The sequence below is a fragment of the Rhineura floridana genome, chromosome 9, assembly GCF_030035675.1.
Source record: "Rhineura floridana isolate rRhiFlo1 chromosome 9, rRhiFlo1.hap2, whole genome shotgun sequence".
Classification (NCBI taxonomy): domain Eukaryota; kingdom Metazoa; phylum Chordata; class Lepidosauria; order Squamata; family Rhineuridae; genus Rhineura; species Rhineura floridana.
This window is the reverse complement of record NC_084488.1, coordinates 92,604,726-92,631,596: the sequence shown is the minus strand read 5'-3', so window position 1 is coordinate 92,631,596 and position 26,871 is coordinate 92,604,726. Positions and strand designations below refer to the sequence as shown.

Here is a 26,871-nt window from a genome sequence, read left to right as displayed (position 1 = left end):
GGAGAACAAATATTTCTCACAAATAGCTCTCCACTGACAACTAAGTGCAACAGTTTTATTTCAAGGTTCCATGTCCATTTTAAAATGAATGTTACTTTACTCTTTTACCCCTAATGGCAGAAGTCTACAAATAAGTTGACTTAAACATATCTTGTCTTTGAAATTGTTATTTTGAAGAAATAAGTAATCATGGGTAATGTGATGTTCCTGCTTATATTGTAAATATGGTAAGTGCTGTTTATATAGAAGACATATGGTAAGGGGAGTGAAAGAGGAGGTGGGAGTACATGAGCAGTAGAATGCTGGATGATTGGCTGAGCATTTGAATGGCTGGGAGTATAAATGGAAGAATGACAGTTGAATCTGGGAGGTTGAGGTTGAGGTGGTGTTTAGAAGGTGTAAGGAGGTGGATGGTGGTCAGTGTTGTTGAGAGTGAGTCGGAGTTCTGAGGCAATTAGTAAGAAGTCAAGTACCTAACAGAATATAGATGAAACCATACGCTTGTGAAACATTCCTTCAGTAATCTTGTTATTTCTAATATTAAATAAATACTTTCTTGTTTAAACATAAGCCTGATTCCTTCAGCTGGGAACACATACCAGGGGGGATAGCAAGTAACCAAGGCTGAACAGTTGTATCGAATGGTGGCAGTGGCGGATCGGAGGAGAGTGTATCCAGTCCCACAGAGAAACCCAGGGCTGTATGTTTCAGTGCAGAGGCTGCAGGGGGGTTTGTGAATTACCTATACTCATAGACACAAGGTATCGAGATAGCCTGGCAGAGACTGAGGCACAGTCTAAAGGCTATAAGAGATACAGGGTGTGGGGTAGTGAGGCCTAGCAGGGGGATTTGTTGAAATCTGTGCTAGAGCTGTAAAGGGTAAGAAGAAAACCTGACGTTCCTGTCTGCTGGTAGCCACAAGTGAGAGCTTCACAGGTGGTGCTGGGGAAGGATGTCACAGGTAACAGTTTCAGAAACAAAACAATGTGGGTTTTTATAAAAAAATAAATAAAAGGATTTCATTTGCATAAAGCCATTTTTTACATGAGGATACATTTATTAACAATACACTTCTATCTGCTCATATTTTAAAATATATACCCATAAAACCTGTGGGCAAGACTGATACAGGGACAGCCTCTAAATACACACTGTTCCTTGTTTTAAAATGAAGAAAACAGCTTTAGCTCAAGAATGTTACTAATCAAATTGCCAGGAATGAGCATTCTGGACAAAGGTTTACAAGCTATGGAGTATTAAAAACACCTTCACTTACACAGCTTTGACAGTAAAAGAATGAGTGGAGGGGCAAGTCATTTTATGAAGTGTTTCTAGTAAATTATTAAAATATTCTGCTTTTACATATTGTGAATCATTTTGTCTGTATTTCAGTCCTGTTTGTCTTCAGCCAAATGTGCTCCAAACATGACAATTAAGTCATGTTGTATGCCTTTTGCAGAGTAGACTATTTCAACTGCAATAAATATATGTAACACACATAATGCACAATCTGTGTACATACCTGCATTTCACTATCACCCCAAGATAAAAACACCAACATCATCTCAACAGTATTTTAAAATTGGGCTGAGAAGCTTGACTTGTGCATGGGTATAAAATTCAGAACATTAAACCGTGACCTTCATGAAAAGGCTAAACATTTAAGTAATTTATAGCATTAGTAAATCTAATGTTCCTGGTCAATACAGACACAGCTTTTAAAACATCACTTTAGATTAAAAACAGAGTCAAGAACCTCAGCTCTTATGAGTCACATGTAACTCAGTGTAAAATGCTATGTTAGAAGGCCCTCTAGTGATGAAGCTTGTGCTTTCATCTGAGAATTATTAAAAAGTTGATTTAAAAACGTATCTTAACATATTCATCGCTCCCCATTTCAGTGCACTTGTTGAGCATGCAAATGCATTTCTCATTAGTTAATGTCAACTGAGAAAATGCAAAACCACACCACTGGAAAAAGGGAATTCTCTTTCATTAATCTACAGAGCTGTAATGCCTTCAATAATGTCACTTATTTTACTAAGCTGTTAAGTCAATATTAATTGATTCAATATTCAGAGCTAGAAATTAAGTGACAATTATTGGATCTATTAAAAACAAATGCAACACTGCCAACATCGGACAACTTCAAGTGCATTTTAGTAGCTATCCAGAACCTAACAATAATCTAACACCGTGCAAGTATCAAGCGCATCTCTACATATTCATAGGAAGGTTACAGAATACATATGAACGTAAGAAGAGCTTGCTAAATAAGGTCAATGGCCCATCTAGTCCATCATCCTGGCCTCACAGTGGCCAACCAGATGCCTATGGGAAGCCCACAAGCAGGACCTAAGCACAACAGCACTCTCCTCTCCTGCGTTTTCCAGCAGCTGGTATTCGGAAGCACACTGTCTCCAATATTAGTCAACTACTGAGGTAACTGGAATACCAAGTATAGTTATACTACACATAAACAAGGTAATAATATGCAATACAATACACGAACAAAAGCCTTCATTTAGTCAAACCAACCTAGTTAAGGGTTTATTCCATACCAAGGATGTTGCCTACCCCTTGAACAGCCATGTGCAAATCGTGTCCAAAAACAGTCAAGAGCCCATGATCCAGACATGCTTAAAACCACTAGATTTCAGTGTGTGTAGGATTACAGCCAGAATAATCTGGTTCTCTTTTGTATCATGAGTAAAACAATACAGTGGCTCAGGGTAGAAATATTTAAACTTTAGTTGTAACATAGAAAGCATTTTTGGTTTGCTTATTCTTTGAGGACTATATTTTCACATTTTACGGCTGCAGCTCAGTGGCAGAGCATCTGCTTTGCACGCAGAAGGTCCCTGGTTCAACCCTTGGCATCTCCAGGTAGGGCAAGCTATGTCTCTTGCCTGAAGCCCTGGAGAGCCATTGCCAGTCATACGGCAGTTTCCTCTGGTCCTGTAAAATGGGGCAGAGGGACACTCAAAAGGCTTCACATTTAAAACTCAACACTTCCTGCATTCTGATACATAACTGTACTATGCACTGGCATTATTAATCCCTGAAAAATCTCAGGATCAAGTTACCTAAGAGTTTCTCCATACATGCCTACCTGTTCACCCAGATCATTAGACCAGGACCTCCCGGTTGTTCTGCAGCCTGCACAAAGCCAATGGTGACCACCGAAGGAAGGGCTTCTCTGTGTCAATTACCCCTAGCTGTCAGGCAAGCACCAACCTTGACTGCTTTTGGGCACTTGACTAATTTATTTTTCTCAGTCATCTGCTGTTGTTATTACCTAACTTTTAGTATTCATATTTTTCTATTGTGGACTCCTGTGTTTCTCTGGTTTCATTGTTTTGTTTTTATGGTTACAAACTGTGGTATATAAATGTTTTATTTTTTAAAAATTAAAACCTAGAACAAACTCATATGATGAAGAGAAATCACTACCTAGGCAACTGCAAGCACTGCTGGGACTAGGGAAGGGCTGTAGCACACTAGCAGGACACCTGCTTTGCATGCAGAAGTTTCCAGTTTCAATCCCCGGCATCCCCAGTTGGAGTTGAGAATGCCCCCACTGCCTGTCAGTCAGTGTAGACAATACACAGGTCAATGGTCTGACTGAGCTTCCTATGTTCCCATGACTTGTGCATGTTCCTCCCACCGAGTAGTATTTGTCACTCAGATCACTTCTATTCATGCCCAGTTCTTATAATGTAGGTTCCACATAAGACATTAAGAACATAAGAACATAAGAAGAGCCTGCTGGATCAGGCCAGTGGCCCATCTAGTCCAGCATCCCGTTCTCACAGTGGCCAACCAGGTGCCTGAGGGAAGCCCGCAAGCAGGACCCGAGTGCAAGAACACTCTCCCCTCCTGAGGCTTCCGGCAACTGGTTTTCAGAAGCATGCTGCCTCTGACTAGGGTGGCACAGCACAGCCATCACGGCTAGTAGCCATTGATAGCCCTGTCCTCCATGAATTTGTCTAATCTTCTTTTAAAGCCATCCAAGCTGGTGGCCATTACTGCATCTTGTGGGAGCAAATTCCATAGTTTAACTATGCGCTGAGTAAAGAAGTACTTCCTTTTGTCTGTCCTGAATCTTCCAACATTCAGCTTCTTTGAATGTCCACGAGTTCTAGTATTATGAGAGAGGGAGAAGAACTTTTCTCTATCCACTTTCTCAATGCCATGCATAATTTTATACACTTCTATCATGTCTCCTCTGACCCGCCTTTTCTCTAAACTAAAAAGCCCCAAATGCTGCAACCTTTCCTTGTAAGGGAGTCGCTCCATCCCCTTGATCATTCTGGTTGCCCTCTTCTGAACCTTTTCCAACTCTATAATATCCTTTTTGAGATGAGGCGACCAGAACTGTACACAGTATTCCAAATGTGGCCGCACCATAGATTTATACAACAGCATTATGATATCGGCTGTTTTATTTTCAATACCTTTCCTAATTATCGCTAGCATGGAATTTGCCTTTTTCACAGCTGCCGCACACTGGGTCGACATTTTCATCGTGCTGTCCACTACAACCCCGAGGTCTCTCTCCTGGTCGGTCACCGCCAGTTCAGACCCCATGAGCATATATGTGAAATTCAGATTTTTTGCTCCAATATGCATAATTTTACACTTGTTTATATTGAATTGCATTTGCCATTTTTCCGCCCATTCACTCAGTTTGGAGAGGTCTTTTTGGAGCTCTTCGCAATCCCTTTTTGTTTTAAGAACCCTGAACAATTTAGTGTCGTCAGCAAACTTGGCCACTTCACTGCTCACTCCTAATTCTAGGTCATTAATGAACAAGTTGAAAAGTACAGGTCCCAATACCGATCCTTGAGGGACTCCACTTTCTACAGCCCTCCATTGGGAGAACTGTCCGTTTATTCCTACTCTCTGCTTTCTGCTTCTTAACCAATTCCTTATCCACAAGAGGACCTCTCCTCTTATTCCATGACTGCTAAGCTTCCTCAGAAGCCTTTGGTGAGGTAAAAAAAAGCTACTTCAAAGGACGCCTGTAACATGCAAGAGCCCTTCACCGCATGCATCAGCTGCACTAAGTTGAGAGCCTCTAAAGCACTGCCAAATGTTAGCAGCTGGCAATAGCAAGATCCACCTGATCCATATAATGAACAGCTCTCCAATGTTATGTACCCAACTGGAGCAGCTGTCATGCTAGTCTTTCAGCTAGCCTCTCACATGCAACTATATCATAGTGCAGTAGTAATTTTGTTACTGTGCTTCAACTTACATTGGCCTGGTTCACACAACACTGTAATGCCAAACTAGGGTTTATTGAAACCACGTAAATGTGTGGGCTCCCAGCCTGCTTTGCTCCTCCCAGCTAAGGCATACTGAGATAAACCAGGGTTTGGCTTAGCGTGTTGTCTGAACTGCGAGTTATGGTTACGCTTTCTCTTCAGTAACCCATGAGCTGCAGCCAATAACAAACACTGGTCTTTGAATTTTAGAAGATTCCTTAAAATCAATCATCCACAATTTTTGCAATTTTCATCTCTGGTAATTCAGAGCTTTACATCCCTTTCTTTTTTATTTGAATGCCAACTTGTATATCAAAATCAACTTGTTTCAAACTCATTCACTTCCATGCACACAGCTCAGCTTGAGCCTTTTTGGACAGATATGCTGTGAACTATCTTCTAGGAGGTCTATATGGATGGAGCTAGGTGAACAATACTTCTTTGAAAAATGGCCCTTTCCAGGATGCTACATCCTAGGAGGCATATCAGTTACACAGAGGCCGTATTTCACCCAAGTCTTAATGTTTGCATGACAGCAATAAGAAATATGAGACACTTTACCTAGCCATTTATTTTGAGTAACAAAACAAAGGAAAAGCACGTCTATAACTCAACTGGGAACATTTGCTCCAGGACATTTATAGAATCTACCATTCTCTCTCCTTTGAGTTTGAACTGAAATATTTACTGCGGAGTTTAAAACATTCCATACTCTTTCCCATTACAATAAAGGGAAACAAAACGGAACATGTGCAGCCTCTAAGGAGACCCATAACGGCTGAGTAGGTCAACAAGCATAACCCATTTAAAAAATCACAGAGCAGGGGTTCCCGAACTGTGGTCAATGGACCACTAGTGGTCTACAAGCTTCATTGAGGTGGTGCACAACATGCCTGCATTAAATATTCATACAGACATTTAATTGTGTTTTTGTTGTTTCTTTTAGCTCTTATGTTGCATTTTCTTGTATTACCATTCGAATTCTATGGAATACAAACTATAATACAATAAAAGATGAGGTAAGAAAAAAGTAATAATAAAACACAGTTTAAAATTATACAGTGTCTAGCACAGCACATTACAACAGGCAGAAAATCCATTAAATGGTTCACCAAGACCATCAGCAATTTCCATGGTGAAAAGAGTTTGGGAACCACTGGTGTAGAGCAAAACAGACAGCCTTTCATACCAGCACATGGATTCTCAGTCTGATATGGTGTGAAATAAAACACTGAAATAGGACTGTGGCATTAGCAGAAGCCAGACTTAGCAGCATCTAATGGGAAAGTGCTAATGTGCAAATAACAGAATGCACTGGATGACTAACAGTACTAAGAACCCCAGTAGTCCGAGGTTTTATACAGACTGGCTCTGGCAAATTAATTTATAATTCTCCAGCAAGTCTTATGGCAAGACACATTTTACAGTTGTAACATATCCTCCCTCCCTCTCTCCCCCTCCCCCTCTCCCTCTCATGTGTGTGTGTTGTGTGTTCTCTTGTTAACAAAGTCATTTGGTTCCCTGTTGCATCCCCACCGGGTACCCAATGGAAGCCTTCACCTGGATCAGCTGAATACATTTAAGATATGAATGTTTTGGCAGCAATCTACAAGCTCGCACCGCTTTCTCCTTTCAGTGACTAGAGTCTTGCACAGAGTATTATGCCTCACAAAGCCACAACAGTGCTTGACAAGTGTACATTGATGCAACAGACACACATACAAAAACGGAAAAACAGCAACATATATTTTACTTTCACTCACTCACAGCATGACAAAAAACCAGGTAGCTCATTTCCATTGAAGAGTGGGGACAATCTGATATAAGGAGGCTCCCCAAGGTATGAGGAACACTGCTGAATGTCCTCTTCGTCGATATTCTGCCTTTTAGTTCTCACCATGTAAAAAGACTCTAAGAAGTTGTGTTTATTTGTTTTTGAACCGCTTTGGTATTTCTTCTCAAAATGAAAAAAAAAATAATGGTAATGATTTCTGCTGCACTCAAGAGCTAGCAGTCCAGTGGCTCACATCAAGGACTTCTACAAGCTCTCTTTTGAGAACTACTGTTCAAAACAGACCAACTTTTCCCATTGCAAGGCTCTTGACTGTTCATGTATTACAGACATTTTAATACATGCACTTTTTTCCACTCTCAAATTATCCATTTTCAAGGATAGGAAATCAGACAATACCAATAAAATCAGTAAGCTGCAGTTTGCATATTATGCTACTCATAAAGTAACTGCAGCTATCCCTTCACAAGCTGAATATGTAAGATAATCACTTCTTACCATGGCAGCTCACTAAATGTTAGAACAGCCCTTCGTTTTATCTTTTGTTGTCCTTTTTCCTTTCAAATTATGGAGGCTGAAACATTTGAAGTGCTGCAAGTGTTTGCTTTTAAATTACTCACACATAAGAGATATAGCTAGTTGGATATCACCAAATATAATTAAGTTATAGAACAGACCCACTGAAATCAATAGACTTGTTACTGAAGTCCACTAGTTTCAATGGTTTTATTCTAACACGACTCAGTGTTGCACATCACCCATTAGACATTTAAACAGGAATATCACCTGATTTGAGAAACTTTACTTGACTAATGGCTACATTGAATACATCTGCATATTAATAGAACCACACTTCTGAATTAGAGAACATACTATACGTGTTTTGGGGAAATACTCAAGAATCACCATCCTTGGAGAAGCATTTCAAAGTGTGACAATGCCTAGGGATTTTTTCCTCTGAGACAATACCTGCCACCCACAGAGTTTGTAAGTTTCTGAATTGCAAGTCATTAACAATCCTTTTAAAAACTCCTGCCTGGTTAGTCACAGACCCCTTTTAAGTCAATCATAAGTTTTTAAACCAATGACCTAACTGAATAATCAACCAAATGTTGCATCCCTACTTCTAAAAAGCAGCCAACATTGACCTGACAACTTTACAGATGATTACAAATTCCCACTACAAGACTCCATACCCTCTCTTGAAGAAGTTCCAGAACTTGTTGAATGCAGTCATTGACATCACAGGAATCAGTTTTGAGTACCAGCTCAGGGGCTTCAGGCTTCTCGTACTCCGAGTCAATACCAGTAAAACCTGCATGAAAAACAGAACTCAGCACACTGCTGCTGTTCAAATGGGTCTTCTACGCTCCTGCTGGTGGCCTACAGAATTTTGTTCTAGCTCCTTAGTTGAAAAGCCTGCTTGCTCTTACAGGGACATCTAATATTCCCAGCCTTTACTGGCCCATCTAGGTTTAATTACTGAACTGTAACTGAGAGGCAGTTCTGTCTCACTGCACCTCTTCTTGTGGCAACATCTTTCTGTGGTGTGATTATAAGCACATTTTTGAATAGGGGATTTGCAGAATTGCAAGCTGGGCTGGAAAAATCATGAGGGCATGGTAACCTAAAAAATATTGCTGCTGATTTGAAATTTTATTTCATTTTTGTGCAAGGCTGAGCCCCCCTGCCGCCACCCAAGTCTGCCAGCCCCAAGTATAATGTTTCTTCAACCACTATAACAGACATTCAGTGTATCTCTAGCAGTACATATTGCCCCAGTTTTATACTATATGACATTCAGAGGACAGTTCTTCTCAGTAACAAGTTTTAAATTATTATTCCTTCCATAAAAATAGCTAACCTGTAGTTTTGCTTTGATGTGAAAAGCTTGGGGAGGGGAAGGAAACCTCAACCAAATCAGAGCATTCAGTGACATTAGCAGGTTTCTAAAGGGTGAAAAAAATTGGAACCACACCCAGGGCCATATCCAACATTACAGTTCCACTGGCACAACGGACTTTCATGATGCAATGGAGCTTCTTCTTCTCCCCGCACACCCTCAAAATCAGCTTTGGAAGACTGGGGGACTTGCCAGAGCAAATTGGGGAACACACATGGGAAGGAGAGGAAACTGAAGTCCCATCACATCAGCAGAACTATGCACATGAAGCAATTAATACAGCTCTAAGTTAGGCTGCAATCCAGTACATGACTACTCAGAAGTAAGCTCCACTGAGTTCAATGGGATTTACTCCCAGGTAAGCGTGCATTGGATTGCAGCCTTAGTCACACTTTAGGCCCATTGAAACTAATGGCCTAAGTTACTCATAACTGTTTTCAATGGGACTAAAGTACAACAAATTTTTATTATTTTATTTATTTACCGTATATTCCGGCGTATAAGACGACTTTTTAACCCTGGAAAATCTTCTCCAAAGTCGGGGGTCGTCTTATACGCCGGGTGTCGTCTTATTAGGGTTGCCATATTGCCCGGATAGCCGGGTTTTACCCGGATTCTAAGCATGCCACCCGGCGCCCGGCTAGCCCCTTAGGTGGCCCGGATTCTCAGCTTTCATTTAAAAAAAAAATTAAGTTTCTAGGTGGTGCGGTTCTCGAGATATATATAAAAACGTCAGGCACCCCCCCCCGGTTAAATCTTTTTTTAAACTACTGTATAGCACTTCGTAGCTTTAACCCCGCCCATTCAGGATTTCAGCCAATCAGTGAAGTGTTTGTTTGGTGGCAGTGTCTGCAATTGCGAGGCCAGAAAATGGTGGTTTCCCCTCCTGTTTATCTGAAAATCTCATAAATTGGGTAGGTATATACATTTCAGTTTTTCCCCCTGTTGTGTGTAGGAGTCAGATCCTGGGCAGTGTTTTGAAAACCTTCCCAATAGTTGCTTTTGGGGGTAAAAACAGTGCTAATCCCATATGTCCAGAGTAAATCCTATTGAATTCAGTAGGAATTACTTTTGAGTAGACATGATTATGAATGTGCTGAAAATCAATGGGACTTTGGAGTGAATGTAAAAAAGAATTGTGTTTGTGTTCTCTTTCTGCCCCCCCCCCCCCAGTCCTATTTTAAAGCAAGTAGGCAGGGCTTACTTAGGTTTTGCAGTTTTTATTCTGTAGGAAACTAATACTGATTTTTAAAAAACTAATACTGATTTTTCTGCAATGACCAATTGGTTTGACAATAAACTATTATATGGGCTGTATGTATTTATACATCTGCAGTGTATGCGTGTGTGTATGGAGTCTTTCCAACACCCCTGTGAGGTAGGGTTGGAAACCAAGGCAGCTCACAACAAGAAATAAAGCCATTTAAAATCCAATAACCATAAAAACAAGTATAAACAGTTGCAAAACAGTGTAAAGTGGCATGATTCGGAATTTTGGGTTGTGTGAATGAAGTTGCTTATCACTTGAGGTTGCATTTCTGTCCCTGTTTGAGTAAGCCCCATTGAATACGCTGGGACTTGCTTCTGAATAAATAAATTTAGGATTGCACTATAAATATCTTTACAGTTTGTGTAAATAATAAATATATTTGATAGTTATGCTTATATAAACATTTCTTCATTTATCATATTTTTGGTTTTTGGTTAGGAATCCTGACTGGTTGTGAGATGCTTAGTTTTTTGCCTTATAGGAATCTTGTGGTTGGTATGGTATTACATTTAGGAAAGTGTTACTGCCTTCTGTATTTTTTTTCCTATTTGCATTTCACTTATCTTTAACCTCACTCCGTTACAGCCATAGAAGCAACAGCAGCATATGCAAGATAATTAACTCCCATTAGTGATAAGAACAAGAATTTATAATTATTATTTCAATTAAAACAAGAGGCTTATCAATACTTTGAAGAGGACCAGATATTTATTTTCTTTCTGAGCCCAGTACTGGGTCTTTCATGATGCCCGGTGTGTGTGTGGGGGGGGGGGGAGCAGGAGAGTAGTCGATAAGACAGACATCCTGGCATTGATAACCAAATTAGCAAGGTATGTGTGGGGTTGTTGTACACTTCCAGGCTCAGTTTCATTTTGAGTATGGAGGTGGAACCTGTGTAGATGTGGTTATTAAAGGGAGAAGAAATTTTGAGTTAAGCAAAGCTCTGCTTTTATAAAACCTAAGAAACATACAGTACTTTGAATGTCTGAGTGCCTGCACCAGTGGAATACTGGAGGAACTTGTAAAACTTGCTGCAACAGTATTTAGAACTGAGCATGTGGTGTGAAAGACTCCTTTTCCTAACATTTTGTCTTGTTTTTCTCTGATTGTGTATTTTTATTGTTTTTACTATATTTGTAAGCTGTGCTGAGCTCTGTTTTTAACAGCAAAAGGGCAGGATATAAATTCTCTTAATCAATCAATAAATACTCCATAGTGTTGGAAACTAGAGTCTAGGCATTTAATGTTGCTTTTAAAAAAAAGATTTCTCACATCTTTCCCCAGTTTTTGGTGTTAATTCCTAGGCACAAAAACAAAACAACTGGACAATCCAAATATTAATATTTATAAGTTTATAAGTGACAGTTTTCCTGCTAAGTACCTGCATGTCATAAGCAGGGGTAGTCTTATACGGCGAGTATATCCCAAACTCTATATTTTAACTGGAAAAGTTGGGGGTCGTCTTATACGCCCAGTCGTCTTATACGCCGGAATATACGGTATTTAAAATATTTCTATTCCGCCCTTCTACCCTATAATAGGGCACTCAGGGTGGCTTAGAAAAATAAAATCAAACACGTACATAATAAAATTGTAAACAATAAAACCACAAAAATATTAAAATAAATTAAAATACATAAAATACAATTAAAATACTATATATATATATATATATATATTCTCCTTACAGAGATACAATTCTCAAAGTTCCCTGGGAAGAGGGGTTGACTGTTTAACCACTCTGACATCTGTAGTTCTGTGAGGAGAATACAAATTTCCTAACAACTCTCAGCACCTCTCCACAAACTACACTTCCCAGGGTTCTTTGGGGGGAGCCATGACTGTTTAAAGTGGAATAATAGTGGAATAAATGTATGGTATGAATGTGGTCATAATGTTCCCAAAGCAGAAAGAATAACGGCACAAGCTTTGTTCCTCTTTCTCCTCTGCAGGAAAGGTGCCAAAAACATTCAGTGCTCTGCACGGCTAAGGCTGGTTGCCTCCTATGCACTAGCTTAGGGGTGGGGGCCTTTGGCCCTCCAGATGCTGCTGAACTACAAATCCCATCAGCCCTAGCAGGCATGGCCAATAGCCAGGGATGATGGGAGTTCTAGTTCAGCAGCCTCTAGAGGACCAAAGGCTCCCCACACTTGGGCTAGCTGGAAAAGGCATAAAATCACTTCCCATAACATGCATGGTAGAAATTAACTGTGCCTGTTGGCCTTCCAAAATAATTTTGCCCACCATTGTTTAACGAATGAAAGTTCCCCAGCTATTTTGGACTGGGGCAAAAAAGCAAAGCATTCAAACAGCATCAATAATGACTGATGACATTCAAGCATCACCTGTAAATATGGCTCAGTTTCATAATGGTGTCCAACTAATATTCCTAAGTTCTCTTTTCAAGTAAAGTCTGGTTCTATTTCATGACACTATGAGAAAACGGGACAGAATTAGAAGTGGGACATATCTCATTTTCTAAGACACTTCACTAGCAGTGTCGCTACTTCCAGTCCCTGGGATATCAGAGACTTGCAAAGTTCTGCTTCCAGAAAGCCAATACATTATAGAAGACTATGTTTCCCCAAAAAGGGAAGGGTCTTGTGTCTCAACAAGTTACCCAACATTGCAGTGAAAGAGATGGGTAACTGATCCTAAGAACTTGATTAGTTTTATCCGCTAATAAAGAAGTTGCTCTTTGAGGACACTGCTTTAGTCCAGAAGGCATTAGTACAGTCATCAGTTAAACATTCCCTTGCATTTTTAAAGAGTGTGGTCTGACGGCATATGAGGCCACCATCTTGCTGAAGATAAGCAGGCCTGAGTCTGGTCGGTGCCTGGATTGGTGACTGCTTCAAAACCACATGCATGTCACCTTGGACTCCAGGGCAGAAAAAAGGCAGGCTATAAATGTAAGAAAATAAATAAGAATGTTTTGGATCCTAGTGTTACAGATAGCAAATGGCCTGCATGACATTTGCTTTATTATTATTATCTTTACTGTACAGTAGGTGATGGCCCAACACCCCCAGTTCAATCACCATAAAAGAAGTTTGACACCGAAGCTCACCTTTAATTTCTCCAGCACGAGCTTTTTTGTAGAGACCTTTCACATCTCTCTGCTCACAAACGTACAGTGGTGCATCCACAAATACTTCAAAAAAAGGCAGGCTTGCCACTTCGTGGATTTGCCTTGCATTATTGCGGTCCTGAGAAACAGCAAAAAGAAAAGCAATGAGAGAAATAAAATCTTCCAACATGTAGCATATTCAACAATGGCCCAGCTATTTGTGTACCTACAGTATGCAAGTCATGGTTAACACAAGCAGGCTCCCTTGGTTCTCAGTATCAATATAATTCACTAATCGTGATTGTAACATCTGTCTGAAGAGGGCTTTCAACCCATGGTTAAGAGGAAAGCTGGTTTCTCGTGATGCACATGAAAGGTGAGTGATTTGACTCCCAGTTTACAAAAAAAAACTTGGGTGGGAGACAATGAGACATACTAAGGCATCAGTCTAATGATCAGACACAGTGGCTGCTTATGTATTAAACTTATTTGTCAAACCAGTTAAAAACATTAACAGATATTAACATTTGCTTGAATGATTGCTGGTTTTCAAAGCATACCAAACTAGTAATTCAATTAGACTTGCATAGTAGGTAATATTTATTTATTTATTGTATTTATTTATTTTTAATAATTTTTTTATTCAAATTTTTCAAAATATTTATTGTATTTATATACCACCCCATAGCCGAAGCTCTCTGGCAGTTTACAGTACCTAAAAACACATATACAAATTTAAAACACATATTTTAAAAACAATTTAAAACACAATTTAAACATTTAAAACAAAAACACATGCTAAAATGTCTGGGAGAAAAGCAAAGTCTTGACCTGGCGCCGAAAAGATAACCAGTGATGGCGCCAGGTGCACCTCGTCAGGGAGATCATTCCATAATTTGGGGGCCACCACTGAGAAGGCCCTCTCCCTTGTTGCCACCCTCAGAGCTTCCCTCGCAGTAGGCACCTGTAGGAGGGCCTTAGATGTTGAGCGTAGTGTACGGGTGGGTTCGTATTGGGAGAGGCGTTCCATCAGGTATTGTGGTCCCAAGCCGTGTGAGGCTTTATAGGTTAAAACCAGCACCTTGAATTGAGCTCAGAAACAAACAGGCAGCCAATGCAAGCAGGCCAGAATTGGTGTTATATGTTCTGACCGTCTGGTCCCTGTTACCAATCTGGCTGCTGCATTTTGCACAAGCTGCAGTCTCCGAACCGTCTTCAAAGGCAACCCCACGTACAGTGTATTGCAGTAATCTAACTTGGAGGTTACCACAGCATGGACAACTGAAGCCAGGTTATCCCTGTCCAGATAGGGGCGCAGCTGGGCCACCAACCGAAGTTGGTAGAAGGCACTCCGTGCCACCGAGGCTACCTGAGCCTCAAGTGACAGAGATGGTTCTAGGAGAACCCCCAAGCTACGAACCTGCTCCTTCAGGGGGAGTGCAACCCCATCCAGGACAGGTTGGACATTCACCATCCAGTCAAAAGAACCACCCACTAGCAGCATCTCAGTCTTGTCTGGATTGAGCCTCAGTTTATTAGCCCTCATCCAGTCCATAGTTGCAGCCAGGCACTGGTTCAGCACACTGACAGCCTCACCTGAAGAAGATAAAAAGGAAAAGTAGAGCTGTGTGTCATCAGCGTACTGATGGCAACGCACTCCAAAGCTCCGGATGACAGAACCCAATGATTTCATGTAGATGTTGAACAGCATGGGGGACAGAATTGACCCCTGCAGAACCCCATACTGGAGAGTCCAGGGTGCCAAGCAATGTTCCCCAAGCACCACCTTCTGGACGCGACCTGCCAAGTAGGAGCGGAACCACTGCAATGCAGTCCCTCCCACTCCCAACTCAGCCAATCTCCCTAGAGGGATACCATGGTCGATGGTATTGAAAGCCGCTGAGAGATCAAGGAGAATCAACAGAGTCACACTCCCCCTGTCTCTCTCCCGACAAAGGTCATCATACAGGGCAACCAAGGCTGTTTCCGTGCCAAAACCAGGCCTGAAACCCTACTGAAATGGATCCAGATAATCGGTCTCATCCAAGAGCGTCGGAGCTGGCCCGCAACCACTCATTCAAGGACCTTGCCCAGGAACATTTGCCATAGGCCTATAGTTATTAAGATTTTCTGGGTCCAAGGAGGGTCTCTGCAGGAGTGGTCTCACTACTGCCTCTTTCAGGCAGACAGGGACCACCCCCTCTCACAGAGAAGCATTAATCACTTCCCTGGCCCAGCCAGCTGTCCCATTCCTGCTAGCTTTTATTAGCCAAGAAGGGCAAGGATCCAGCACAGAAGTGGTTGCACGAACATATCCAAGCACCTTGTCAACGTCCTCAAGCTGTACCAACTGAAACTCATCCAAGAAATTGGGACAAGGCTGTGCTCTGGATACCTCGCTTGATTCATCTGCTATAACACTGGAGTCTAAGTCCCGGCGGATGCTAAAGATTTTATCCTGGAAGTGCCCAGCAAATTCATTACAGCGGGCCTCAGATGGTTCTACCCTGTCCCTGGGGCCAGAGTGTAATAGCCCCCAGACAATTCTGAAGAGCTCCGCTGGGCGGCAGAGTGATGATTCGATAGTGGCAGAAAAATATTGTTTTTTTGCTGCCCTTACTGCCCCTAAATACAGCTTACCACAGGCACTTACCAGTGTATAATTGCATCCACCAGGAGTTCGTCTCCATCTGCACTAAAGCCGTCTCCTATATTGTTTCATCGCTCTCAGCTCTGGGGTATACCATGGAGCCGTACGAGCTCTATGCAGGAGAGGGAGCTCAGGAGCAATCATGTCAATTGCCTGGGTCATTTCTTTTTTTTTTTTTCAATTAATTTTTAGTCAAGTTTCCAAAACCAAAACAATACAAAAAGACAAAACACAATTCAACAACTAATACAATAAAAAAGTGAAAAAAACATAAAAAATATTGACTTCCGATTTGTCTTAGTTCAGCTATAAATCTATAATATATAACAAGCCTGACTCTAAATAGATTATAAAATCACCCTCCTCCAGCGGTTATCTTAATTGGTTTCAAATCTCATTAACATATCATTTTATTCTTCCACAAAAAGTCAAAGAGAAGTTTCCAATCCTTGAGATATATGTCCATCAATTTTTTTTCTAGATAAACATGTCAATTAATCCAACTCATCAAGTCTACTAAGTCCAGTAATTTCAAATCGCTCTTCTTCCATTATCCGTATTGATTCCATCTTCCATCTTTACGCACCCCATAATCTTGCTGTCATAGTCATATAATAAAAGTCTGATAGGAATTTCCTTTATCACAGATATTTTCTTGCCATCCATTCCGAACGTATCACTGAAGTATTGTTGCAAAGCCACATCTCTGTTCCTCTTTTTTACATGATACACTAGCACATCTCTTGAGGATTTTTCCATTGACACAAAACAGGGATTAATTCTGTTAACTTTCTCCATTTCAAGTTCCATCAAATCCTTCCAGTCCAGGAATTTTTTTGAACCGATAATATCTTTATCTCCAATTTCTTTAATTCCTTCAGGGACAGCGCTGAGTTCCAAACCATAATATTTGTCTCCAGGATCCATCACAGCCAGGAAATCCAAATCTTTTTCCATGTCCATATTTAATCCAATCTCCATAGTTTGAACCTTGCCTTTAATTTCTCTTTCATCCTTTTTTGGTTTTCCAGATCTATCTTTATTCTCCTTTCTCATAGAATCCTGAATTTCTTTCAGCTCCTGTCTCATTTCTTCAAATTCAATTCTCAACGCTTGACTATTATTTCTCAGTTCTTGTTTTATTGACTTAATCCCATTCATTATTTTCTGAAACATGTCTAAAGATAAAGTCCCTTCTTGTACATCCATAGTCTTCTTGTCATTCTTAAAGCCAAAGGAACAAAACCCCTTCAATTTTCAATGTCCCAAGCAAAGAGCAGTTTATTTCTTTATCCAGTTACAAAGGAGTTAATCTTTCAAACCAACTGGCGTCACACTCTAGACAGCTCTTATCTCTTAAATGCCCAGAAGTGCAAAAACAGCTTTAGTTCACAGCGTACAAATAACTAGTAGCAGAAAGAGTGAGCAGATTCATAAAAAAAAAAGTAGATCAGAAAAAATAGTCCCAGACTTACGTTACACAAAAGTCTTATAAATCAAAAATCTCTTCCAATCAGAAACCCCTCATTCGTTGTAATCTTTATAATGCTATTTTCCATGTCAGCTTTTTGCAATAACAAAAAGATAGGCTATTTTTATTTTCTTCCCCCTTAATTCCGTGAGTAAAAGAGAAGGAGTTTTGACTCACCCAGGTTATCTTAATTGCTGTTCCTTTGACAAATCTCTTTAGCTGTATAGATAAGAAAGTGATAATCGTAGACAGGAGAATGCTTGCCTGTTAGTCCGTATTTTTTTAAAGAGAAAAAAAACGGATCACTTGTTCAGCTGAGCTAGCTAAAAATCCTCGCTCCGTTCGAGCTGCTGGAAGACCTTCTTTCACTAACAATTCTGACGAATTCCAGTCTCCAACAATCACAACAAAGCTGTGTGGGAGATCTCACGTTTCTTCCTTATCCGGAAGAAGTTATCCCCAGTCAAAAAAAAACTTTTCTGACTGGATTTATAGCTGAAAAAGTTTCATCCAAAACGAGAGCTGTCTCAGAGGCTGCACAGGCGGAGGGATCCTCCTGGGAAGTCCTGCCTGGGTCATTTCTGTATTCCACAGTTCAACCAGGATTTCGACAGGAGCGCCAGCCCTGTCAGCTGGAAAACTCCCCAGAGCCCTTTGGAAACAATCCGGATCCATTAGTCTCTGGGGGCGGACCAACTTAATAGGTCCCCCACCCTTGCAGAGGGGAAAAGCCGCTGTGAGTCTAAACTTCAGCAAGCAGTGATCTGTCCATGACAGAGGGACTGACGTAAGGCCGCCCACATTCAGATCACCAACTCTATGTCCAGTTGCAAAAACCAAATCTAGAGTATGCCCTGCTACATGTGTTGGGCCAATGGCATATTAGGACAGTCCCATGGTTGTCATGGAGACCATGAAATCCTGAGCCGCCCCGGATAAGGTGGCCTTGGCATGGATGTTGACATCCCTCAGAACCAACAGTCTGGGGGATCTCAACAGTATACCCGAGACCACCTCCGTCAGCCCAGCTGTTGGGCAGCGGGATGGGCGGTACACCAACAGAATCCCCAGTCTGTCCCGCTGACTCAACATAAGGTGCAAACACTCCAGACCAGTAGTCACATGAACAGGGTGCCTGCAGAGGGAGATGGAGCTCCTATAGACCACAGTAACCCGCCTCCCCGACCCTCAAGTCTACCCTGATACTGAACCAGGTACCCTGGTGGGCATAGCTGGGAGAGATTGACTGCTCCCTGCTCCCCCACCCAGGTCTCAGTTATACATGCCAGATCGGCTGCCTCATCCACAATTAAATCATGAATGAGGGAGATCTTATTATGCACCGATCTGGCATTTAGAACCAGCATCCAGAGGCCTGAGAGCTGGCTGATAGGGCAACCAACAAACCTGCGGGTGTGGGGAGGACCGGAACAAGGCACAGCCGTTAACTGCCTGGGCTACTATTATATACCCAGAGGACTACACATATGCTTGCCACACGTCATAATGAGTCTCATCCCTTCAAGGCAGATGTAATGAGCCCCGTCCTACTCTTAAAAATTGAGACGGGGGATAATAACCAGTTGTGCTTCTGAAGTGTAACAAAGTAGGCTGCTTTGCACATAATGTTAAAACAGCGCTATATGGATGACCCTCAGCAAGTCAAAGAAAAAAACACCCAGTTCAGAAACTCCCTACTTTCATGCAGAAGGGAGGAGGACCTCTGCTGAATTTACTTTCAGTTTCAAAGAATCTTGGCTTAATGTTTAGTGTGAACTAGTAATAGTTAGTTCAACAAGCCTGCTTTGTAACTCATGGTTTGAAAATAGCTTGGTAAGAAACTAACAAGATTAGATACCAAACATATGCTCTTCGATGTTTTCTAATTTTCTCATCTTCATGCATGTGATATTTTTAATATTCTACCTCAATTCAAAGACTAAGGCTGTATTTTAAAATACTATGAAAGCTTGCTTTAGATTTATCTTTGACCACTCTCAAGCCTATGGAAGGTGGTGTTAACTGCCCTTTCACACTATTTAGCTTCCCTTTCACACTATTACCTCTGCATTTAGCTATCTGCCTAATCATTTGCAGGTCTAAGCCCAGAAACTCTCCAATACAGGTAAAAACATACCAGACAGCACGTTATTGGCCACTTGTTGAAAGCCCTTTAAAGTTACTTACATAAAAAGTAGCCTTTAAAAAAGGAAAGGAAAAAACCTCCTGGTTTAAAGGGAAACTAACTCTCCATCGATACCGGCCAAGGCAGGAGATGAAATCAGTTTTGCTCAAAGAGACAAAGCACTAAGGAAAGTGGAAAACAGTGACTGATTTTGCTGTACAAAGAGTTGATTTTCACTTTACAGGCTATGAACCCAGTACTCTATGAGCTTTTAGCTGTACCGTCATGTGCACTTAATTTGCATATTTGCAAATAGTTTGCACTACAGGTCTTCAGTAGAGAGACCTTTCTACAGCATTACTAAGCCTGACACTTAATTTAGCTCAGTTTTAAGTTATAGTAACCTGAACCTACTAGCCTGGACACAAACAACTTCACACCAAGTTTGTTCTCACCACAACCCCTCAAACACCCTGAGGAGATGAATCTGAATACCGTGAGACCCTCCACATGAGCAACAGGTACAGGCTGAAATTTTTAAAAATTTGATGTGTGTGTAAGGTGCTCTTAAATTTCAGCCAAAGTTTAACACATTAGCAAAGAATGAATTATTTGCCTATATTCTTCAAATCAGTGTAGTATAATTTCAGAAAACAAAATGAGGACACAGGGTACTCACCTGGGCATAAGGAGAAATAAAACTAGTGATGCACACCAAGCCAGCATCGGCAAACAATTTGGCAACCTCAGCAATCCGGCGGACATTTTCTTCCCTGTCTTCCGGTGAGAAGCCTAGATTCTTATTGAGGCCTTGCCTGATGTTGTCACCATCCAATGTATAGCATGGAATGCCATGGCATACTAGATACTCCTCCAATGCCATGCTAACTGTGGTCTTCCCAGCTCCAGACAACCCTATGTTAGTTTAAAAAAAACAAAAAAAAACATGTCGTCAGTTTGATCAATATATGCAAGAGACTACCATCTTTGCAAGTCTAGAGATATGATGTCTAAAAAAGCAATAGATGGACTGACATTTAAAAATCATGAAGGTTTGCCTGGCTCACCATATTTAGGAGAGTGGAAAAACAATCTTAACCATTTTTATTTATTAAAGCTTTTTTAAATGTTTTTAAAGATGTTTTCTTTGAATATATTTTAAGTCTGTTTTTATGATGTTTTAAAGTATTTTAGTGCTTTTGTTTGCTGCCCTGGGCTCCTACTAGGAGGATGGGTGGAATATAAATCAAATAATAAATAAATAAATATTATTTTATTAAATTTATATCCCGCCATTCCTCCCAGAAAGAGCCTATGTTTACTCCAAAGTAAGCTACGCTAATGGGATTCACTCAGTAGATAAGTGTGTTTAGGACTGTAGTCTTCAACACACAATTTCTACAGCTTTACTATATGCTGGAAGTCCGGGGGTAGGGAAAACTGTGTTGAGCTTAACATTTGTGTAGCATTCTTAAGAAGTCACAGGAGGCCCACTAAAATGTAAGCTTTTACACTCCTGCTTTCAATCTGCACAAATGAATACTTATCTTGACACTCACTACTGTTCAAAGTTTATCAGGGCAATGTTCGCTCTTTAAGATAACATTAAGAAATCAGCTGCTTTGAACGTAGCAAATTTCCTACACAGAAAGAAAGCAGTTTGTGTATGACAATAGTGCTTGCATCAATTTCACTGCGTGTACACATGCTTAGAAATCGAAGTTTGCAACTTCTTCTGTTTTACCAGTTTGCATAATTGCAAAACAATGCATGTATATGCAATAGTTATACATGACAACCCAAGAGTTTATTCACATTTTTCCTATGACAAAGTGCTGGCCATATGGGGAATTCATAGGCTTCAATCCAAACTTTCCTTCTCTTAACATAACAAATTTCCCCATGCATTTCCCAACTCTAAAATCTGCTCCTGGGGTTTGGCAGACATTAGGGAATAATGTGGAATATGGTGTAGGGGTTTACAGTTGGTGGGGAGAGGTGGTGGAAATACCTGCCTCTTGTGTGAATGGAGTACTCTACAATCCAAATGGCAAAGTTTAAAATGACCCTAAACAGCTATTATAATTTTTTTCCAGTAAGTTCACACAACTTGCCTAATGCATGAGAAAGACAAGCATTCTAACCTTCTCTGAAGATACAAACAAATGGACAGCGAGGATAGTAAAACAAATCAGTGTAAAGGTACCACATATGGAATAGTGTGTACAGTTCTGGTCACTTCACCTCTAAAAGGATATTGCAAAGTTGGAAAAGGTTCAGAAAAGTGCAACCAGAATGTTCAAGAGAATGGAGTGCCTCCCCTATGAGGAAAGGTTACAGCACTTGGGGCTTTTTAGGTTAGAGAAAAGGAGAGGAAGAGGTGACATGAGAGAAATGTATAAAATTATGAATGGCATGGAGAAAGTGGACAGAGAAACATTTGTCTCCCTCTCTCATAATACTAGAACTTGTGGACATCCAATGAAGCTGAAAGTTGGAAGATTCAGTACAGACAAGAGAAAGTACTTCTTCACACAGTGCGTAGTTAAACTAGAATTCACTCCCACAAGAGGCAGTGATGGCCACCAACTTGGATGGTTTTAAAAGAGGATTAGAGAAAATGGAGGATAAGACTATCATTGGCTACTAGCCATGATGGCTATGCTCTCCCTCCACAGAGGGGGGGACTATGCTTCCAAATACTAGTTGCTGGAAACCACAGGAGGGGAGAGTGCTCTTGCCCTCAGGTCCTGTTTGGGGGCTTCCCATGGGCATCTGGATAGCTACTGTGAGAACAGGGTGCTGAACTAGGTGGGCCATTGGCCTGATCCAGCAGGCTCTTCTTAAGTACTTCGTTGATTTGTAAAGGCATTTTGTGGTCCTGCAAGATCCACTGGGAAAACGTTTTGCTGGTACCTCCTGCCACTGCCATCATTTTATAAAGGCAAAGAGAAAAGCACACACCAAAACAGAGCAAACGTATAGGCAGCAGTATTGTACCTGTTAGCCAGACTGTGCAGCCCCGAAAGCCACCTCTGGTCCCTACTACCTGACCCCTCTTATTGCGACTGACATGGTGGGCTTGATAGGTGACATTGGTAGCTCTCTGCATTCCCTGAAAGATAAACAGGTAAAGCTTTAAACTTTTTGAAGAAGCAGTTGTCAACAACATATGGTAAAATATGAAAGCAAACTGGAATAAACCAAAACTATGAACAGAACATTCTGCAATAAAAGATCTATGAACTCAGACACTTCTCTCAACTATATAAAATAGTACACCAGCATGCCAAATCTATAAGACAATTCTCTTTGGGCTACTAGATGTTCAAAACACTTGTATGCTTTTATGTTACTATCCACACTCTTACTGATTTCACCCATCATTTTAGGGCAGTTCACTGACACATTTAGAACCCCAGTTCGCAAACTCTAGGCTCAAACGAGCATGCATACGTTTGACTGAAATTTGATTACTCATCATCATTTCTAATAGGGCCACTAAACAGGCACAAGATTAATTAGGTGCAAGGAAGGGTAAACTAATAGTGCAGCCATACTGGGATGGTGGCCTTCCACAGCTCCTTGTAGCAAAATTTGTTAAGACCAATGTTAGCCAAGCTGTCCCCCTCCACATGTTGTTGGGCTGGGGTTGACAGGAATTGTAGTCCTACAACATCGAGAGGGGGACAGCTTGGTGAAGGCTGGTTAAGACCACGGAGAAGACAAAGACAATCCCACCTTCCTAATAAGAGAGGGCACGGAAAACCACATCACAGTTTTACAGAATCACAGAACTGGGAGAGACTTCAAAGGTAATCCAGTCCAATTCCTGGCTGATACATGTTAAAGAAAGCAGGGGAGTAAGCAAGTAACTCAAATTCTGCTGGAGGTTCTCAAGAGTCTCAAGAATCCAGCTACTCCTCTTCCAAGAAGGATGTCAGACTTTACCTCTTCTATCATGGTCCCCTTCAACTGGCAGATACAAACTCAGAGGGCAGGGCTGAAAGAATTCTGCATCCTTAGGTCTTAATTAGGATCCACCACGTAGGCTTAATAAATAGCATTTGTATAGCCCTATTTCATATACTATCTCATCATAATTCTCACAACCTGGTAAGATAGGCAAATATCATTCCCATATTGCAGATATAGCACTGAAGTTGAGAGATAGGCAAGCTCCTAGTGAGAGCATGGAAGAAATCACATTTAAAGTGGGAACTTCCTTATCCGTAGCTATTAGCCACTATACTACATCAAATTCCTTCAAAGACTTCTGCAGTATTTATCTAAGGGTACTGATCAGTTTTACATCCAAAAATCCACAGATTAATCCACAAATTAAATTATGTACTCAGATCAGACAATTTTGAAAGTTCTGTCGGGATTTTGCAGTGCTGGCATTCAACCAATGGCAGGAGTTTACAGATGGTATTCAATGCTAGTCCTACTCAGAGCAGGCCTATTGGAGTAAATGAGTAGGGTTTGTTGACTACAACCAACCCTATGCTTCTACAAATACCAGCAGTTAAGTCTATAAAACAAAATACAGCCTTATGCAGAAGCCACGAGCACAACACAAAAATATAAAGCAACAACAGACAGAAGTTTAATTTTCTTTTTAAGGCCACTCTGGTCTCTACTACATTTAATTTTCCTATAGTCTGCTTTAACCCAACACTCTACTTGGGGTTCTTCTGATGATGGAATTATACCAGTCTTTCAAAAGAGGAAGACATATAAACCTCAAGGTACTTAAATAACATTTCTTATGCTGAAAGATAAAAACGGAGAAGGATTTGCAGTCATCACAACTAAATCTGTTATTTCCTAATACAGTTCCACTGCTTACCATTACACAGGTGCACTTACACAATCACAACGGTTTTACCCTCCCCTATACCAGCCATTTTCCAGACCTTTATTGACTAACAATTCAGTATGTGTAAGGTACTTCACCACCTCTAATTTCAAGCTAAATCCATACTGGCTACTGTCAAGAAGTGAACACCAGAAAGAATTGTGTTAATTGTGTAACTGCCAAACATTCAAATATTCATGAGAAGCTCTTGTAACTTTAGCCTTCCTCATCTCTCTGCATCCTTTGCTACAATATGCACATACGAGTTACTGCAGTATTCTGAACAGTTTGTTCTTCCTCCACAGATATCAATCACCAGTAAAATAATGTTCAGATCCTTAGTCCTTAAACTCTCTCATCCAAATAAAATAATTAATGGGCATAACAGTAATACACATGCATGCTTTGTTTTTAATCTGCATGTTCACAAACCCTAATTTCAGCATTTTCTTCCACAGTTCCATTTGCCTGCATTTTTCTAACATTTTAAAAATGCAAAATTAAAAAAGCAAAGTACCAACAGTGCATTCATTTTTAATATATCAAAGTAATGCAAGCAGAAAATATATTTAATGTGTTCACTAGTTCACTTGCAAAGCCATGAGAATGCAATTCTATGTTGTGCTCAGAAGGGGGTGGGGAGGAATCACAGCAACTTTCAAGCATAGTTATTTTAATTACATTTTAATCCCACCCTTCCTCAAGGAGGTTCAGTCATAGTAGACGTTCAAACATCTTGCAAGGTAGGCTATGCTGAGAGCCCAAAGTCACCCAATAAGCTTCCTGGTGAAATAGGGATTTGAACCTGGATCTCTCTAGTTCTAGCTGGAGACAGAACCACTGCACTGACAACAACCAACAAGACCGCCTGTAAAGATCTGAAAATTATTTCACATACAAAAATCTCGCTGTCTAGACAAGCTTTCACCAGTATTGTCTAACCCAGGGAAGCTAACATGGTGCTCTCTAGATGGCTTGGACCTCACTCCCATCAGCCTCAGCCAGCATGGAAAAAGTCAGGGATCATGGGAATTACAGTCCATATTGGAATGCACCACATTGACTATCCTTGGTCTAGCCTGTTGTAATGTAGTCTGGAATTCTGTTTACCTTTCGCTGCATACTGGCACTCTAAGGGGATCACAAAGATGACCACAGCACTTGGGCATCCAAGTGCACCCACCCTGCTGCCCAATGGGTTGTTAGCTGCCACCACACCCACCATTTATTTTGGAAAGTTGTTTGCTTGCTATTCATTTAGACACCTCTTATCATAACCAACTTTTGCATGATGGTTCCTGACATCAAGGAGCAGGTTTTTAACTATGTTTAGATACAACTGGATGCCATTTTTAATCAAAATGGTAGACCGCACCTTTCAAAACTACACTGATTTTAACCACTGATTTCAAATTTGCACCCTTTTTTGGTTTCTTAGACTTCCCAAGCAATGCTAGGTACAAGGCTGCTAGTACCAAAAATAAAGCAATAGGACTCTACAACAGCCTGGCTAAAAAGCCAGAGGCAAGAATGTGACGTGAGATACTACAGGTTTTTCTGAATCCCCTTGGATCAAACCACACAGATTGTAGCCTCACCAAACAACTTGATTTATTAACAAGCTATGCAGAGCATGGGAAATAAATAATTAAAATTTGTTCTAACTTCTGAACTTGCCTGAACTACTAACATAGGTGGGGATATTCTCTTATATCTGCTACATCCAGGGCTATGGAGTCAGAGTCGTGGAGTCGGAAGCAATTTTGGGTGGAGTCAGAGTTGGAGTCGGTAGAAATGTACCGACTCCAACTCCAGCTTCAAAATAAAAACTTATAATATTATAACAATATTTGGTAAATATATCATATTATACTTATATTTTATACTTTTTAAAAAATATAAATTCACAATGTCAAAGAAGCTTCCCATGAAGTCAACTGTATTTGAGCCAGGGCTGTGGAGTCGGAGTTGGAAGCAATTTTGGGTGGAGTTGGACAGTAGAAAAATAGAGGAGTCGGAGTCGAAGGTTTGCCATACTGACTCCACAGCCCTGGCTACAGCAACGGCTGACCCTGGAATCAGCAGTCTCTCTTTCTCCTCTCCTGGCAGATGAACAACATAGATTTCATAGTGCTTCACCAGCTAACTCCAACTGAAGAGCTCCCTAGCACAGGAGGTAGCTAAGTCTTTCTAGATCATTGCCTGTGAAATTGACACCATGGCCTAAACTGCATCAGGATGTTGGCAGAGATGAAACAAAGGTCAACTCTGATTGCCCTTTCAGGAAGGAAGGAGGAAGGAACTTTGGGGCCATAAGATACAACGAAAAGTCAAACTTAAAACAGTTGAGGCATTTTTTATAATTTAACCCTAAACTTCCCAACTCTCTGTGTGTCTCAGTCAAAACATTTCACTAAAAACTCACACTAGTTGACATAGGAACCTTCTTTGAGATGCAG

At 40.8% G+C, this 26,871-nt stretch overlaps 1 protein-coding gene across 2 annotated transcripts in view; it reads right to left on the bottom strand.

Moving 5' to 3' along the window:
* PAPSS1 (3'-phosphoadenosine 5'-phosphosulfate synthase 1) overlaps positions 1-26,871 on the bottom strand; it is a 79,525-nt gene that overhangs the window by 42,441 nt on the left and 10,213 nt on the right. For both annotated transcript variants that reach the window (XM_061585460.1, XM_061585461.1), the window contains exons 2-5: positions 22,552-22,666; positions 20,231-20,466; positions 13,306-13,444; positions 8,259-8,377 (exon numbers count right to left, since the gene is read on the bottom strand). In XM_061585460.1, coding sequence (XP_061441444.1) covers positions 8,259-8,377; positions 13,306-13,444; positions 20,231-20,466; positions 22,552-22,666 — 609 coding nt within the window. The remainder of the gene's footprint in view (positions 1-8,258; positions 8,378-13,305; positions 13,445-20,230; positions 20,467-22,551; positions 22,667-26,871) is intronic.